Source organism: Culex quinquefasciatus, chromosome 3 (genome assembly GCF_015732765.1).
Source record: "Culex quinquefasciatus strain JHB chromosome 3, VPISU_Cqui_1.0_pri_paternal, whole genome shotgun sequence".
Taxonomy (NCBI): Eukaryota; Metazoa; Arthropoda; class Insecta; order Diptera; family Culicidae; genus Culex; species Culex quinquefasciatus.
In genome coordinates, this window is record NC_051863.1 from 62849864 (window position 1) to 62869805 (window position 19942).

The 19942-nt window shown below is 36.1% G+C and overlaps 2 protein-coding genes across 2 annotated transcripts in view; one reads left to right on the forward strand and one right to left on the reverse strand.

Moving 5' to 3' along the window:
* LOC6046833 (zinc finger protein squeeze) overlaps window positions 1-12044 on the reverse strand; it is a 49894-nt gene extending 37850 nt beyond the window's left edge. Inside the window, exon 1 of the mRNA XM_038260019.1 lies at window positions 10273-12044. Coding sequence (XP_038115947.1) covers window positions 10273-10749 — 477 coding nt within the window. The 5' untranslated portion in view covers window positions 10750-12044. The remainder of the gene's footprint in view (window positions 1-10272) is intronic.
* LOC6048064 overlaps window positions 1-19942 on the forward strand; it is a 381930-nt gene that overhangs the window by 70868 nt on the left and 291120 nt on the right. The window lies entirely within an intron of this gene.

Here is a 19942-nt window from a genome sequence, read left to right on the forward strand (position 1 = left end):
TTCGCCACCCACTAGTCGATGGGGTGGTGCACGGCCTAAAGTGGGTGGCGCTAATTAGATGCAATTAAGTTTTAAAATATGCTAATTACACACGAGTGTACAACAAATACAAACGGGCACTCCTGGGTTGGCAGTGGATGCACCTTAAAGTGCATCCATCTCTCGCGCCAAGAAAGCTAGAAAGAGTGAGAACTACGCGGCTAGTGAGACTAACTAGTGGGCAATTAATAAAAATGGAAAACTCAACTCAACAGTCAGCTTTCATGTTTCTTTCAGGTGTTCATAAGGCGCTGTCGAGGTGTAGACCAGCTGTCTGGTGCGTGCGTAAAGTGCATTTGACCCCCCCCCCCCATTTGAGCTGAGCTCGTCACTATAGCTGGTCACGTAGCTTAAGGGACCCCGCCCACTTGGGTGCGGAAGTTCGCGACCGCAAGGTCAGAAGGTGGATTATACGGTCATAAAATGTATGTTTTGAATTTTTATTAACTATTAAATTTGCGCGTTATTTATGATGATGGTAATCCACTGGAAACATAATGGCATTCTGTGCAAAAGTTGATGGTCTACTTGTACGACAATTCTGACATGAAATATTTTGTCAAAGCTAAACTTAGGGAGATCAAAACCTAACCTTATCAATAAGGTTGATGGTTGAAGCGAAAAAAATATGTTGCATTGCTTTTTTTTTTAATTTTGAATTAAATTTCTATAAACAGCACTTCACCAATAATCTAATTAAAAATCAATAAAACTATTAAATTTTACTCTAATTCCTTTTTCAATCAGTTTAAAATATGTAATGCAATCTTCATTAATTTTTTAGATTCCTTTTTAATCATAAGTCACATTTCAAATTCGATAAAACAATCCTTTGGTTATTATATGAATTAATAATTTTTCATCAAAATGTAATAAAATATTTGCGAATCGCAGTAAAAGTAATTCAAAAACATTTTTTTTCTCAGATTTGGTAGCGAAAATGCCTTTTTTATAATTACACAAATTATTTCTGTATCGAGCAATTCCAGCCCAAAACAGGAATTTTTTAGGTGCCGTAAAACGGGGTGACTTTGATAGCCGAGGTGACTTTGATAGGTTTGAGATTTTTCCGCAAAATGATGAGTACGAATTAAATACGTACGGAATGGTTTGGAACCATACTGACCATGGTAGAGAAGTACTCAAAGTACATCAAGAAGAACTTTTCATAACAAATTGAAAAGTTTAAAACAGGCCTGCCCAACGTACGGCCCGCGGGCCGGATCCGGCCCGTCAAGCCATTTCATCCGGCCCGCGACGGTTTTTCAAAATAGTCCTATGACCGGCCCCTAAGGCTGTTCATATAAATAAATTGAGTGTCTAAATAACAGGCTAAATTTGAGATCAAAATTTTACAGCAATAACAATAATTTAATTAGAAGCATTTTGTTTTTTTTTTATTTGCTTTTGCTATAAAATGTTGCTAATTCAACGTATTATTCGGTTTTTGTCTTTGTATATTTTTTTAAATGTTTTTTTTTGTTTCATATTCAAATATTCTCTATGTTTGAATTTAATTCTCATGATTTCTTTATTGATAGTTTCAGCATCAATTATTAAACTGAAAAATTGTGCAAGAAAACAAAATTATCCATTTCGCAAAAAGTTAAATATATGAAAACACATGGATTTAATTTTCAGTTTTTACTGTGTTTACTGTTTGTATGTTTACTATACTTCTTTGAGGAACTTGATTTTAATAGTTTTTTTTATAAATCAGTAAGCAAAAAATAATTTCAAGATGTTTGAAGAATAACGAATTGGAAACTATTAAACATAAATTGCACACTTTTTAATTGTTTTGTGTGTTTAAAATAATTTAAAATATTTTGTAAAATATTTGAGTAAAGGTCATAACAATGCAAATTGTGTTTTTTTTTATAATGAAGATTTGAATCCAAATTTCGTTTCATTAAATTTTATCATGCCTCGTTGATTTATTTTAATTGTTGTGTTAAGGAAATTATGCTTAAAAAAACTTGCCAATGAAATTTGAACTTTTTTAACTAAATGATATCAGGGTATTTGATTGGAATCGACAAAAACAATTACAATTATATTTTAAACAAAATAAAATTAAAATAAATTTAATTCATTGAAATTTTCTTTTTTTCCCAATTTAAATTCACGATATATTAATCATATTTGCAACACAAGTGAATTTTTTTGTTTATTTCAATAGAACCTTATGAAAATAATTTTATAAAAAGATTTACTTTTTCCAGTTTTATCAAATATTAGATCCGGCCCGCAACTGCTTTAGAAAAATTAGATCTGGCCCGCAGGGTCAAAAGGTTGGGCACCCATGGTTTAAAATGTTAGTTAACTATTAATAAGATTTTTTTATAAAAGGCATGATTTTAAATCGGAAAATGGAACGCATTTTCGGATTTGTTGGAAATTTTCCACTAGGAGAAGGTCAAATAATTTTGTTAATATTAAATAATATTTTTTTTTCAGGCAAAATTTAGACAATTTAACATTTTTAGCTAAAATTGATATGAATTTTGCAAAAAAGCTTATAAACTTAGTTAACTAAATAAAAACATCGTTTTTCTTAAAAACTATACAGCAATTCCCCACGAAAACAGCATGATTCGAAAAAAAAGTTCTCCGATCGGGTTCAACATTTTTCTGGGGGATCCTTGGCCGACATAATTAGACCCGTATTTTTTTGTTTGGCCATTAGGGTGACCTACGCCGTGTTAGGGTGGTCCGAAAAATGGCAATTTTCGTCGATTTTCGCAAAAACCACTTTTTTCTAAAAATCATATCTCCGCGCCATTTCATCCGATTTTAGCTGTCTTAGATGCAAAAGAAAGGTGATTAACTTGACTATTTAGGAAAAATAGTAAGAAGTTTCAAAAATCTAGCTTAACATTTGAAAAGGTCGTATGAAAACTTTATATGCTGTTTTGAAGTTCTTGGGACCAAAGAGCCTATGTCTGAAAATATTTTTATCGGATTCCTCGGAAAATTTCACATAACATATCAAAAAATGGTGAAGCTATGTTTTCGATACTCTGAGATACGTTTTTTTGAAAATAAAAACTGCAAGTTAATCATCATCAAGTTATCGCAGTTTTAGTGAAAAAAGTCGTTTTTTCCCGTTTTCGTCATTTTCCCATTTTGCGCGTGGCGCGTCGAAAAACTCAGAGTATCAAAAACATAACTTCACAATTTTTTTGATATGTTATGTGAAATTTTCCGAGGAATCCGATAAAAATATTTTCAGACATAGGCTTTTTGGTCCCCAGACCTTCAAAACAGCATTTTAAGTTTTCATACGACCTTTTCATATGTTAAGCTAGATTTTTGAAACTTCTTACTATTTTTCCTAAATAGTCAAGTTAATCACCTTTCTTTTGCGTCTAAGACAGCTAAAATCGGATGAAATGGCGCGGAGATACGATTTTATTGAAAAAAGTGGTTTTTGAGAAAATCGACGAAAATTGCCATTTAGGTCACCCTAATGGCCAAACAAAAAAATACGGGTCTAATTATGTCGGCCAAGGATCCCCCAGAAAAATGTTGAGCCCGATCGGAGAACTTTTTTTTCGAATCATGCTGTTTTCATGGGGAATTGCTGTATATCAGCAACCTTAGTGATGGCACATTTAACGTAAATATAAAGTTTGAACACCTTTAATCTGATTTTACCAAGAAAAACTATTACTATCAAAGTCATCCCGGAATTTAAAATGAGAATTTTTAACGTAACTATTTTTTCTAATTATTATAGAAAAAAACTTTTGTTCAGAAATAGTACATGTTTTAGAAAAAATAATCTTGAGAAAAACTTTTCCAGTTGGGAAATATTCCAAAAATTAATTGACATCCTATCAAAGTCACCCCGGTTTACGATGCTTTCGTAATTTCGTAATTTAAATATCGCTGTATCTCGAAGCCGTTGCATCGTATAGAAAAGTGTGTCAGAGACAAACTTGTAGGAAATTTGACGGGCTTTCCGAAAAAAAAAATACACCGAAACAAAAAAACACTCCACTTTTATGAGATTTTTGTATTTTTAAGTTTAAAAGTCAAATTCGAAGGCAGGACGATTTTTTTCGTTAATTTTTTTTTTGTGAAAAAAGCCAAAAATGTTACAAAAAGACTCACAAAAAATGCAGGATGGAGAAATTCTCAAAAAAAAAAAAAAAACAAAAACCATTTACTGATTTTTTTTTGAAAAGTACTCTCAATTTTCCAAACAATTTTACATAAAGTCTCCATGTTGAGCACTGTCCTAAGTCCAATCCTTATGAAGTTACAAAAATTTTAAAAATAAAAATGTTAAAAAATAGGGTTTTGATAGTTTTTGCCAATTTCTATACGACAGACTAGATTTTTCAGTCTCGAAAATATTTTTACCGGAAAGCTCGTCCAATTTTCCATAAGATTGTGTTGTGTGTGTGTGTGCAACCAACCAAACGGGACCACGCGGTCGCTTCTTACAAATTGAGTTGTTTCCATGTATTTTTAGCTCTCATTCTATACATGCAAATAACTCGCATAGGCATTTGGAAGGTGTTAGCTCTGCCGAGCTTCGGTGACCCATTTCTACGCTGGCTAGCCGAGCGCGAGGTACTTCAGCTTTGTCGACAAGCCCCGCCCTGAAGAACGTTTGGACCAATCGGATTCAAACGTTATTTAGAACTTCCGAACCCTTGTCAAATGGACAAGGACCCAGCGCGTATATAGTTGATGGTGGTAACAGTATTCCTAATTCCAGTCATAGATCACCAAGTCGCGATGGCCTAGTGGTTAGCATTTTTGCTTACCAATCCAAAGGACGGGGGATCGAACCCCGACTCGAGCGACTTTGATTTTTCGTACATGTTCAGAGTTTCAAAATTTATATTTCCTATACTTTCTCGTTGGGAGCAGATGGGAATCGAACCCAGGACCATTCGCTTACAAAGCGAACACCGTAACCAGTCAGCCACGGCCGCTCCTCAATTTTCCATAAGATTGTGTTAAACCAAAAATAAAAAAAAATATAAATATTGAAATAACAAGCCAAAAGATTTTTTAAAATGCATTTGACACTAGTTCAGTTGTTTTGCAATCATTAGTTTTCAAAAAATGTAAAATTTGACGAAAACAAAAATTTTAGCGATAATAAACATCGAAAATTTTCAAAAAATTTAAAGATATTAATATCAACCCAAACATGCTAAAAATGATTCTAAATGCAGGGGAATGCATTTTAAATTGCACTTAAATTGTCAGTGAAATATTGAAGTTTTTTAAATTTTCTTTGCCCTCCTGTTTTTTTCGGGCCAAATTTGATACAAAATCTTTAAAAAATTGAACCAGTCTTTAAACAATTATTTATCGAGTTATTTAAAACATATTATTGCAGCATATTTAAACATATTTCATAGAAACAAATATGTACTATTTTTAAATTAAACTAGTGTGTTTATTTTAAGTTAAAAGTTCCGCTCCAACATGTTACAATTGCAATTTAGAGATTTGAGAATCCTTTCAACTGAGATCAATCTTGTAAAAATAAAGTTTAAAGGTACAAAATCAACCTTTTTTTTGAAAAAAAAAAACGTTTTGCCAATTAAAAAAAACTGCTTTTGTCAGCCGTTTTCCAACATTAAAATTATAAATCAGTTTTTGGAAGGCCAAAGCTTACAAAATGAGTTAAATGATAAATTTTACTGTGGACTCCTTCATCCGAAGTTTATAAATTAAATATTTTCCTAATATTTTTGATCTCATTTTCAAATATTGATAGAATATTGAAAAACTGTAAGTCCGATTTTTACAATGAAACTGCCTCAAAAATAGAAAAATGTTTTTCTTCAGAAAAAAAAATAGAAATTTCAATTTTTAGTAAAACAAAATTGCAACCTTTCTATGTGACCACATTCCACAGCGCTGTTTCAGGGAGGGAAACCCTTGGCTAGACTGTGTGCACTTTTTCTCCTAGTATTTTCGCACTATTGGCAAAAGAAAATGCAAATTTTCTCCTACAAACACCACTGCACACTATCGTGTGCAAAAGTACATGAAAAACTGTGCAAGATGTGGGTGGGAGACGCCAAAACAATGCACTAGCTCCAAGTTTTCCCGCAACATGGCGCTTTTCACCGGCGTCGTTGCGGCTGACGCCGCCGCCGTAAGACGCACTTTTTCACAGACAAATAGACTTAAAAATTTGTTTGAAAAAAGAATTCAAGATTTTTGACGTTTCGGCTCACTTGAAGAAATCTCGAAGGTAACAATTTCAAAATTTATCGTTTTGACGATAAATTTGTCTCTGACTGCCACCCTAGCCCGGACCCTTAATCCAATTCCAATAATTACAGCACATTGCGCGGCTCATCGGAGCTGAGCTGAGCAGGCAGCGAACCCCCCTTTGAGGTAGTCGCGCAAAACCAGCTCAGCGCAGCATAATTCAGTTGAGCGACCTTCCAAGTCGTACAACGAAGCGCGCTCGTTGTAGTGTTGTTGATGAATTAATTAAATTGAAAAGCTTGAAAGAGCACTGTTTTTTTTTGCTTTGTGTTACCCCTGGGTGCGAGTTTTTTTTTCTCACCGCCAGGCGAGGGGGGATTAGAACTATGAGGGTCCCCGCCAACAGGTGAGAACGGTTGCGCTAGCGATGTGTAAGAATGGTTCTTTTTTTGGGTGCGAATTGTCGCGCACTGCCTACTGGCAGGCGATTTTTGAGGGGTTCGTGACAGTTATCAGTGCAGAATCGCGGATTAGCGCTGTCCTCAACCGAACTTATTAGCCAAATTAGCCTCAAATTTCACTTTTCGTTCTCCAAGTCCTCTTCAGCGAGGACGACGACGACAACAACAGGTGAATGCCGAGAAACTTTCTCCGACCGCGACCACCGCAGTTGGCCACTTTCCAGAACAACTTCGGCAAACGGTTTCAAGGAATAAAGGATAATGGAAGTTTCGTGTGATTTGCGCGCCATCAGGCGGCTTTTAACGTAATTAACCGGAAGCTCCTCCGGACAGGGCCGTAAATCATGTGTCAACCCCCCGAAAACCGCGTGGCGTGGCGCTATCGATGGACGATCTGTCAGGTTCGAGTTGGTACACTTTTTTGCACTTTGGTCGATCTCGGGGTAGCAGCTTGTGTTCAGCGATCGCTATCTTATCAGGGCGGTTTCTCGAGGAGTAGGAAAGCGAAATGACAGAGGCAGCGCCTACTGTCACGCTACCGATTGTAGTGACGTTTCGAAAAAGTGTGTGGGAATTTTTGAGGGATGGATTTTGAGGCTTTAGGGATTAGGTTGGGATCGGATTATGCAACGTCTTTCTTATTCTTTATGTCCAGCAGCGTCCAGAACGCACAGAGATGAGGGATTTATGATTTCGTTTTTCGAAGAATAACGGACCTTTTGGGATAGGTTTGATGGGAGAACAACGCCGGAGTCGCTGGAATTTGAGCAAAGGACAACTTAATTAGCTAGATGTCACTTGGTGATGAGCGATAAATAGAACATTTTTGGAAACAAAATCTTCAAAAGGAATGTCAATTTTGAGAGTTTTGTTGACAAATATCTTCAGAACAGCTCAGTTTTTACTTCGGACTTCAACGAATCATCGCTGCGATAAATCTAACGCGCAGTGCGGCTGGCCACTTTTTAATAAAATTATGACATGATCAGAGCAGCCTTTGACAGTGACGAAAAGCAAGTCGGCAATTCAAAACCAAAACAAACATTTCAAACGGTCTAATCAACCGAAAGCAATAAATCATGCCTTGTTCCATTTCCTGATAGCACTCTCTTCCTCATTTCCAAAAATTGTGAAATTGATAGCTCTCGAAGTGAATTGAACCAATTCAAAGTTGCACTTTAAGCTGGCATTAAATTTCAGCGGAAAAGAAATAATTTGCACACTTGATAAGCATGGATTTTGCCGCTGAAAAAAAAGTTTCAAAAAAATCGACTCGTGTTAGAGCGAGCCCATTAAAATCGTTTTCATTCATTTGAGGAGATCATCATTGTCGTCGTCGTTATCAACTTCCTTTGGTTGCTTCCGCCCTGATCTTAGGTCAGGTTCTTGGTTTTGTAAAGTTTATTTACACATTTTTTGTTGAGAAATTGTCACTTGTTGAGTAATTGTCGCATAATTTAGTGTTTGCACAATTTTTGCTTAGAAAGATCTTGTTACTGGTAATTTTTATTTTCTTCACAAACCATTTTCGAAAAAAAGGACGAAAAAGCTGTTTTTGTTCCTTTTAGGACGGACAGTTGAGGACAGACCCCTAGAGGAGTTCGTGTACTTCGTAGACGACAATACAACAAGAAGAACAAAACTCTCTCTTTTTGGACTCGCTGGAAGGACTCGAGTCTCCTAGAGAGGGGTGCATGTATGCAAATTGGCAAGCTTCTTCCTTTTCGGCCACCACGAGGACAGTGGGACAGCGTCTTGGCGCAGCAGCTGTGGAGGGAAGCTAGGAAGTTGATGTTTCACAAATACACCAGTTTTGAAGGGAAGGGAGTGAAACTATTCGAAAGGGACGACGGAGTGACCGGAGTTTTCTGAGGGGGTTGGAACTGCTTGAATGTTGGATTGTGATGCAAAAGATGGTTTGAGGAGGAATGATTTTATTATGTTGTGAAAAAAATTGAATTAGAGCACGTGTTTGATTTGATTCAAACATTTTTTTTGTTTCTCAAAATTACAAACAAGACAAACACAAGTTCAAATACCTTAAGGTTTTATTGTTTTTTCAGATCTAATCGAAATTCAAATTGTTCAAGAGTCGTAAAAAGATGACTGATAGTTATACCTTCGAATCACCTTTTTCATACAGATTTCAAAACGCAGAAGAACTGTCAAAACCAGGCTTGCCACAAATACAGATTTTTTTGGCACATACCAAACACTCAATCGAGTATAACTTTAAAGAATAATATTCTTACCAAAAACTGAACATGCCAAAAGATTCTAACAATGTTTATCTTTTTGGCCAATTTAACAAAAACTGCTCAAATTTATTTTAACTGTAAAAAAAAATTCGTTTGTGTTTCGGGCCTGTGCTGAAAAATCTGTATTTGTGGCAAGCCTGGGCAAAACAGCGCCACCCCCTGTTGTGAGCTTTTGCCGAACTAACTAACATTCAAAATGGCCGTTTTTTTCTGGTTGGCGAATCCAATCATAAGTCTCTGGTCTGTTTATTGTTGGCTTAAATATCAGTGTTGATTGGTTTCTGAAACATCGTTACAAGATTTTTATAATTTTGTTATGAATAAAAATTAAATAAATTTTTTAACAGCGATACAAAAAACATAAACTTTGAAAATATTTGCAACGGCCTTAGTAAATTTCAGTTTCTTCAGGCTAAATGTACAGACTTCTAAATGATAATTATTTTAAAAAATCAAACTGGCACCACTTTCTGCACATCTTTTATGAAACTAGCAGCACTGAAAATGTCAAAGCACCGGCTTGGCGTAGTACCATATTCTATTTTGGTTAGTTCAGTTTAGAATGTTTTAGATTTCACTCTTTGAGCTGCGATAATGCTGTAATTTTTTGTTACTTTATTGGTATCTCCGTTTTGAAATGTCTAGGGGGCTCTTTCCTAAATATAATGGTAAAATAGATCATAGTTTTAAGGACCAAAAATCAAAAATTATAGATAAAACTAGTTATTGATGCAGAATTTGTACCAGACAGTATTTTTTAAGAAATCTGCATATTTATAAATAATGGAGAAAGAAAAATCAATCTAGGAATGTTTGAAAATTGTTTGTATATACATTTGTAGGAGACTCAAAAGCGGTTTGATTTGTTCATGAAAAGTTGTAAGCTAATCTTGTACGATAATCTTTACTGAATAAAATAAAACGTTATTCAAAGGTATAAAAAATAAAACAAGCTGTTCCTTTACACAAGAAGTTCCATTTTCTGGACATCCCTGTTTACACTTAGTAATCAAATCATTTAAATCATTTAAAAATATTATTGTTGCTGCTTAGAAGTAAACGACGTGGACTCTTTTTGGAATTTCAATCCATTATTTTTAACTGATCACAAAACTTTCCCAAATAACTAAAGGCAAAATATCTCGTAGAACAAAACAAGCTTTATATCAGCACTGTTAGAACACGATGCAGAGCTGATTTTTTGCTTCAAATCGGTAATAACTCAATAAATCCACGATTACTATGATCCCCCCATCACAGACGCCCTTGTTTCCCTTCACTGAAACATTCCACCCCCCCCCGCTCACTACGATTCCACCTACCTTGCTCTCGTTCATCTGCGCTTCCGTAATCGACAGCGGCGTCGGCGGCGTCGATGGTGCACTGTAGTGCAGCTGCGGCTTCTGGTCCTGGTCCTGCAGGGCACCACCGTGCCTCAAATCGGCCGGATCCTGATTGTTGTTGTTGGCCGCGGCTGCGGCCGCCGCCGCCGCCCTCGCGTGCTCCTCCAGCGCCTGCTTGTGCACAACGGCGGCATAGTCGAGCCTGCTGTCAGATTGCTGCTGCTGCTGTTGCTGGTGTTGCTGTTGTTGTTGCTGCTGCTGCTGTTGTTGCTGTTGCTGGCGGTGCAGGTCGCTGATGTACGGTTTGTAGTCGTGGACGATGGCGGACCTCAGATCGGTCGAGTTGGCCGCCGACAGGGCGTTCAGCTGGCCAAAGACGCCACGCTCGTTCATCGAGCGCAGCTGGTCGATCGAGCGGTGCAGGTGGCTGTAGTCCCCGGTCGGGATTTCCGCCATGAGGGGGGAGTTGTGGTAGTCCAGCCCGCCACCGGGCCGGTACTCGATCGTTCTGCCCTCCAGGGTGCCGCTGGTTGGCGGATGGTGGGGGTGGTGGTGATGTTGTATGGACAGAATTTTGGAGCCGTTACCGGAGTCGGTCCGGGACGCGGGCGGTGGAAAGAAGGAGGACAGATTGCCGAAGCTCTACTAGGCCGTGAGGATGCTGTCAGATCAGCAACCTCATCAACAACGCTTGCTACGATATGGCAACCACCGCATTGGGGGTAGACAAGTCTGGCGCGCTCGCTCTGTTTACTTCCTGCCTTATCACTTTGAAGTTTTTCAAATTGTTTATTTTTCCTTTCGGTCGATAAACCGAACCGTGTTTGTGGGTGTGTGTGTGTCTCTACGCCGAGAACCGTTTTTCCTCTCGAGAACACACCGTACCTTTCCTCTTTTTTACTTTTTTTTTACTTTTCTGTCGTTTCTCCCAAAAAACACATGCACTGTCACACGTACACGTCACACTGAGCGAATTTTCCTTCTTTTTTTTCGCTTCGTTTCGCCGTGGGATGTCTGAATCTTTTTTCTCTTCGTTCTCTTTTTTTTTTTTGGTTTGCCGACTACTCTCCAACACACAGAGCCGAAAAGAACCCGAAAAAAAAATCGCGTTTCAAAAAAGTTGGTCGCCGCAAGCTCTCACGTACGACGAATTTTACGACGAGTCAAGCCGAGAATCGTGGGTTCGATCCCGGGAGGGCGGGGGAGGGACACGGGTCTTTTTTATGTGGTATATAGCGAAAAAATTATTCGCATAACAACAGAAAAGCACTCGGATGACTCGAGCGATGAAAAAAGAGTGTGGTGTACTACAACCGAATTTGTGTGCGCGGGTGTAGCGAGCGCAAGGTTTGCAACCTTCTGGTCCGCTGTTCTATTCCGGGTTCGAGCGCGCAGTCGAGCGCGTCAAAAAAAATCCAAAATCTTCACACGCGCCGCACACTTGGATCACCACTTCCGAGTGGCGCCGAAAGCTCTTCGAGAAATTCACTTGACGATCGCACACAACGAACAAAAACAACCAAGCAGGCCGGTTAATCCTCAAACTGTCACACGCGCGCTCATATTGTTCTTCGCGCGCACCCTCTACTCGCGCGAGAACGTGTTCTAACCGCGCAACAAAATCACAATCCGAAACTCCGAAAAAGTGCGACCCCGCGGGCTGTCAGTGGCAGACGTTTGACGTCGTTCCGAGAGTCTCGCGCGCGCGGTGAAAAATGTGTGTTAATCAGCGCAAGGCAAAAACTCGACTGGTTTTAGAAAAAGTTTTTGGTCCTCAAACTTTTTAGCATTATAATCTTGTGTGTCGGGGCCTGTGTGGTGTGTACGCGCGCCACACGCACCACCACCCGTGCGCGCCTCTCCGCGCTGCTGTGTGTATATACGGGCGGCGCACGCACACTGGCAAGCGTGCGTTTTGTGTAACACATTTCTAAAGCAGGCCTGGTGGAGTAGGCTATGCTCGCTGCTCTCCCGACCAGCAGCAGGGAGAGCTGTTCGGTGGTGTGAGTGCTGGAGAGAGAGAGAGCGAACGGAGAGTGTGAGCGTGTGGTGGTTTGGAAAAAACGCTAGGGGGAGAGAGGGAGAGCGACACGAGAAAGAAAAAAAGGGAACACACATCACTCAACGCCCGAAAAAATTGTGTGTTTGAGAGCCGCTGGAAGGAGAGGAGCCGTCGTCGTCGCACCGCATCGTAATATTGGGTTGTTCGGCATGACTGAAGTCTGTTGGTCGGTGCGGCGGCAGAGTGTGTTGACGTTTGTAGGGGTGCTCGATTGAAGGATAAAATTGACGCAGTGTTTGTTTACCCTTTTGTTTGCAGGTTGAAGCTCCAGCGGGACAACGTCAAATTGTGTGAAAAGTACTTGCAACTTTAACCTGCTGCTCACCTTCTTGTGAAATTTTGTGCATTAATAAGTTCTTCGCAGAACTACGAATAGAGACAGAACATCACACCAGGAAGCAGAGTTCTTGCAGTTAGAAGATCAATCCATGGAGTCACTGAGAGATCTAGGATGAAACAACCATCAAATTTCAAAGATACAAAGCTTCTGTCATTAAAAATCGATTAGTTCTTAAGTTTTCATCAAGATTCACACATGCAATACATTTCAAAGAAGTTCAGAAAAAAATCAACAGATGCCAACCCAGCAGGGATGCCACTTGTTTTTTTAAATGTCTGTAAAAAAGTCTGTGTATGTCTGTGCATTTGTCTAAAATTCAAATATATCAATTCACAGTCATTGAAATCCATCAGAAATTGCGTTTTTAGTCATTTGAAGACTAACGAAATAAGTTTCGACAAAGAAGATTACAAAATAATAATTCAATGAAGTTTTTTAAAAGTCTGTGCACCTCAAAAAATGTCTGACACAAGCTCAAAAGTCTGTGAAACACAGACAAATCTGTGTATCTGGCATCCCTGCAACCCAGTGGCCAAAACTATCAGTGAAGTGACCTAAAATGTTTGAACTCCTCTTTTACACCGCTGTGAAGGTATAAGGAAACAGCCTAATCACTCTGATGGTAACAGCTTATACCTAAAGTTAACCTGAAGGCCCTAATAGAAGTGATAATTTCCTTTTCAGAAGCTTCAAAGAAAATGATAATGTGAACTTAACAGTAGCTTATCACAAACATTTAATTGAAATTAATTAATATGATCTGGTTAATTTTTTTCTTATTTTTTGATCTGCTGTTCCAATTCGCCTCATGTGTCTCGATTCGCCTCGGATGATGATACATTACAGAAATATCACCAACCGGGTATCTCTGTTTATAATGTTTTGCTGCAGCATCGCTACAAGTAGTTTTATTTCAGAACATTAACTAGAAAAGGCACCGTAAAACGGGGTAACATTGGCATGATTTATTTTAAATACATAAACTGAGGTAGGTCACACAGCGTCCATTCACGTTTTTTAAAAAAGTTTTTATAACTGTCACCTTGTTTCTTACAATTTTCAGCCTAAAAGTTCGGAAATAGAATTGATTGCGTCGAAATGATCATTAGTAGGTTGTGTTTAATGTTTTATTTAAAAAATTGTAATGAATTGTCTATTTACATACCTATAATAAAATGTATACAAAAATGTAATTTGTAATTTGCTTAAAGTTCGTCTCATACAAAAATCATTTTTCGTTCCCTGTAAACCTAATGTTTCAGAAAGAATAATTGTTTTTCACATTTACTAGCAAATTTGTTTAACTGTTAATGCTTATAAATCTGAAGATATTTTTGAATTCTGATTGAAAAAAACTTAAACTAGCTACTCAGAAACATGTTTAAACAAAAAATCCGATAAAGCAGTTAGTTTTCCGACGCAAGCTCAATTTAATTGAGAAAATTATGACACTTTGAGAGTATTCAAATAATATTTTTTATCAATGTTTTCACAGTAATAGTTCAATAACTTTCAAATCTTTTTAAACACTAGTGATCTTTTGCAACCTGTGTAGTTTGGAGAAATTTGTGTATTGATTTGTACATTCTTTAAAACAATGAATTTTGGTTCATCCATTCTTTATGTCCAAATATGTGAAATTGCATCACCTGTTCGTCTTAAATAATATCTTTTAATTCAATAACACATATTTTTTATTTGGAAAAATGTATAATTTAAACTTCTTATTTAAAAAATCTGCTTTTCCAGTGTTATTCCACTTTTGAACCAAAATGATGTTAATAAATATTACATCATAAAATAAGGGTTAAAAATTTTGCGAAACATAGAGAAGCACACAAAACTACAATTTTTTAAAAGGGTAAAAAAGGATTAAATGTTTTAGAATGTGAACTTGACACCACATATATTAATAAGAAAGAAGATTGCATCAAGGATTCAAAGCAGTATTCATGTATACAGGAATTCTGAGGGCTTTTGTTAATTTGATTTGGTTAACCGCGGTGGATTTTCTTGAAATAATTCGAACTGTCAAAAATCCACCAAAGCATCTACCGGTGGATACTTTTCTACCACAGATTTTTGTGCGATCAATGTGGTAGATGCTTTGGTGGATTTTTGACAGTTCGAATTATTTCAAGAAAATCCACCGCGGTTAACCAAATCAAATTAACAAAAGCCCTCTGATTTCATCAAATTTAGGTATCATATTTTTTTTATTTTTGTGAAAATTTATTAAAATTCTCACAAAAATAAAAAAATAAACTTCATTTTATAGTGCTCATGTTGAATGGAAAAAAAAAGTCCAAAGACTTCCTTTGATTAAATGCTAAATAAACACAACAATTGATATGAATTCTAGAGTAAATTTTCTTAAACAAAAGGACCTTTTTGAAAATTTAAACTAGAATTATATTTTACGAAAATTTCGAAAGAAAATAAACATGCCTCACTCAACTTGTTTTTATACAAATTTATGAAGTATGAACGAATGCAAAACTCACGGAATATATGTTGAAAAACGTTACTTAATCCACCTTTAGGTGGTTGGTGCCTTCCTCTCAATTATAGAGTGATTACAATCCCCTAAAGTGTCCACATGGTTTATGGATCTCCCGTAACGTGATCGCAGCACCTAAGAGGTCCTAATAAAAATAAGTGACGAGTAAAAAACATAGACTTCCAACAGACTTTTTGTCAAGATTATACAGACACCGCCTATCGGGAAAATGACATCCCTCTACAAGGATTTTTTTCAAGGCGATCAGACGGGACCATTTGAGGTTATGTAAATTCAGACCATTTTTTAAACTGTTAGTAATTTTAGATAGGTAAGTCAGATCTTGAAAATTCTTACTCCACCTAAAAGGTCTTCTCATATGCTTTCTAAAAATATATAACATGTGAGGGTTTCATGAAAAAACACCCTTTTTACCATAATTTTAATTTAATATGAAACAGTTTTTTAACATAACTTTTTAAATACATGATAAAACGGCATGAATTTAAATAGCAACTTAGGGGACGTTAAGACGGACCGATTAAAACCATTCCGGCCAAAATCGGTTGAGCCTGTGACAAGATATTCCAGTGACATTGATTTGGTACACATGTCTACATACAGCCAAACACACAGACATTTGCTCAGCTGGTGATTCTGAGTCGATATGTACTAATGAAGGTAGGTCTTGGAGGTCTAACTAAAAAGTTCGTTTTTCGAGTGATTTTATAGCCTTTCATCAGTAAAGTGAGGAAGGCAAAAATGTGAACTCACACAAAATAAATACGGAAATCCACTAATTTTGCAAAGAAACTGGTTATTTTCGACAACATGAAAAAAAATACGGAGGAAAAGTCACTTATTTTTATTTATTTTTTCAAGGGTGATTGATTTTAAATAAACTTGAAAGCATAAAAGTTTCAACGAAAATGTACGATAAGGTATTTAGTAATTTGTGAACACGTTCAAAAACATTGCATTTCCATGGCATCCTTATTCCACTCCTTGAATGGCCAAATTCCCTCCTTCCCATGAAGGAATTCCTCACTAATTGAGAAACATTGCCCTTAAAACACACCATTGACCTTAACCGATTTGGCTCAAAATTGGCACAGTTTCTTGTTTTTACCTAAAGAATCAAGCCAGGGGGTATTTATTAAGATTTTCCCAAATTTGAATTTTTGTTGTCACCCTAATGAAAACATCCTTTAAAAATTGACAAAAAAAAAAAACTCCGTTAAATTTCTTGCAGTCGATACATACCTAAAATGTGATATTTAATATTTGATATGGTCAAAATTAATTTTGTTGGATGTTTTTTTTTTGTAATTAGAAATGAAGTTGTTTGTTGTATGCAATACTTTTTTTATATCACAACTTGACCATCCCAATCCTGCGTTTTCCCCGAAAAAAACCCTCTCTGCAAACATACACACGCTGGGTGGTGCGTTGTGCTACCATGGAGAGTCGCCACTTGTGTTTTGCATAGAAGTTACAGATTATGTATGTGTTTGTGCCTGGCTGTATGTGCGCATTCCCCGCACACACATGTTTAGAGTTTTGGAGTGGTAGCCCTGCGGGTCAATCAAACTCGATAAAAGAGTGCGAGAGTTGGAACGGAGACGAAAAAAAAATACCTAAGCAAAAACATGCAACACACAGGCGCACTTTTGTGGAACGTGATAAAAACATAAAAAAATCGACAGCATACATATGTAAACACCACCCATTGTGAGTGAGTACGGCTGCGGTGAGTATACTTCGGGGAGGGCACTCACACCACATGTGTGTGAGCATGAGTGGTGGCACGCATAATTAATTTGTGAGTTAGTTCTAGAATCATAAAAATATTTTTTTTAGAATTCATTTTAATTTCTTAAAAAGCTAATATTTGGCATTAAATGTAGCAAAAACAACGTATTCTTAATCACGATGACATCCCTACCCCAAAAACTCGAGAGAATGAAATAGAGTGAGAGAATGATGCGTGAGTGAGGTGAGTGCCGACTCGTTCCAAACATAAAACTTGAGAGTGAAGAGATGTGAGCCGATATGGGCTCTCTTATGCTCTGTGTGCTCTTATGTATGCTCTCAATGGGGAACTCACGCACGTGCTTTTACATAAACTACAAAACCAGCGGACCACAGAGCGAGATGCGTGTCCGTGTTCTGAACGCTTTCTCTCGCACACTCTTTCTCTCTCTGATGGTTGTGGTGGTGTTGGTATTACACAGAGCAGCATAACTCTGTCCATCGTCATTCCGGAAGGATTGCTGGATGGTTGACTGATATGAAGTGCGTGCGGTGGTTAGGAGCATAAATGTGCTTGAGAGCATAAATCGGAATGTCTGGTGATTTTTTTTTTTCGTCATTTTTTGCTGAAACACTTGAATTTGTGTTGTTGTGCACCTATTGATTTGTTAAAATTTCTTAAGCCATAAATACCTACATTATGTAAGAAAAGTATTTATACCCCTTGGGCACTTTGCACATTTTGTGATGAAACATGTAATGAAATTAAAGTGTGACAGAAACCTAGTACTACGTTTTGTTCAGAAACTCATGCCAAACATTTTGCTACAAAAAGCTCAAGAAAAGATGATTTCTATATAAAGTTATATAACAAATACTATTACAGAAATAAAAAAAGGTGCAAAAAAAGTTTGTACACCTTTCGAAAAATTAACATAAATCCAGTCTCCCAACTCCAAATAGGCATCCTTGACTGATAAAAAAAATTGGGATTGAATATAAAGTTTACTAAATACTTAGTATAGAAGTGTATAGAACTCTGGAAATTCTATATAAAAACTTATCTAAACATAATTTTACAAACTTTCAATTCAACTAAATGTAAATATATTACCATAAAATTGCTAAATAAACATTTTGGAGTGGGTATAACACCGTTTTGGGGGTCTTTGTAACGATAGAATAGATTTTTCGTTGGAATTTCGTACCAACCCGGAATTACGTCGTCGGAAAATCCGCCGGACCGGTGTCCAGGATTCACAAGTCAACCTATGTGGCATCGGAAAGGGCATAAAATTTCCGATCTTTTGATACCCAAACATCTAGGTTTTCTATAAAACTCACGTTTTAAAATACCAACCTATGACTTGTGCACTTGTGGACCGGTTCAGATGCCAGCGGATTTTCCGACGACGTAATTCCGGGTTGGTACGAAATTGACTTGTCAACAAATAACTTTATTTATGTTAATATTTCGAAAGGTGTACACACTTTTTTTGCACCTTTTTTTGATTTTTGTAATAGTATTTGTTGAATAACATTTTATGGAAATAATCCCTTCATGAGCTTTTTATAGCAAAATGGTCGGCATGAGTTTCTAAACAAAACGTAGTACTAGGTTTCTGTCAAACATTAAATTGTTTACATGTTTCATCACAAAATGTTCATAGTGCCCAAGGGGTGTAAATACTTTGTTTTACATACTGTAGGTAATTTCAAAATAATATAAATTGAACATTTTGGTATCAAATATTATTACATTTTAGGTTATTAATCAATTTTTATTTTTTCATTTTCGGAAAGAAATGTGCCATACATTGATATTGTTAAAAAACATCGGATAGATCTTTTTCTGGTCATAATTACTTATTTTATGTTTTGAGGTATTCGGATTTTAGATAATAGTAGAAGTAATTGCATCAAGTTATTTTTTATTTTAAAGTATGGATCATAGTTTGTTGTTATGTTATAAAATTTTACAATAAATGAAACATGTGAAATAAAATAAGCTAAAAAAATATGTAGAATGATTTTGACTTATTTCTAGAGCTGTATAAAGCTATTGAAAAGTTATTCAAATAAAATAAACAAAATATTTACATCGCGAATTTTTAGTTCTACAATCTTACCAAGAGCAGTCGATTTTAAATTTTCAGAGCTGAAAAAATATAATGTTGGGTTTTTCTTCATAAATTTACCACATAGATAATAATCAACAGAAAAATCTAGATAATTTTCAAGAAATTAAAAATATGCTGGCAAAATAAAAAATAAATATATAATAAATTTAAATAACTAAGAATTGGTAAATTTTTAGTATGATTTTAAAAAAAGGGTAATTGTAAAATTTTATTGCAAGTTTTTGTCCTCTCCCTTTCAAAAATGAGGGAGCAAAATAAATTTTTAACTTAAATTTAGATTTTCATTGAAAAAATTGTTAAATCGATTGTAAGTTATTCAGAATACATTGTATAACACATTTTTATGACACATTCTCCAGCAATAAAAACGACATTATTCATTTTTTTTTTCATTGGTCCAATCTTCAATCGCAGCTAGATTTTTACACTCAATGCGTCATGCTTGTCAAAAAACATAAAATTTGTAAATTTCCGTGAAACCCCGTGAATTTTAATCATATCAAAAATTAAAAGAATCAAAAATAAATTAACAAATATTTCATCCGAAAAAGTCTATTTATAATAATTATAATAGCAAACCTTCTTGTAACACTAACATTCAGAAAACTTAGTCAACTTTCTCTGAGTAGATATAATAGGGAACGTGGTTGGAGGAAGCAATCAGGATATAGAATTAAATTATTGAAGTAAGGTATTAGAAGGGACTGAAAATTCCATTTGGAATAAAAAAAAAGTATTGAGAAATAAGTAATCGTTATTTAGAGTAGAGTGTTTATTTTACTTACTTACTAAATTAATTAAAATTTTCGTTCGCTTAAATAACAATCTTTATACCATTTTATTTAAATGGTAGA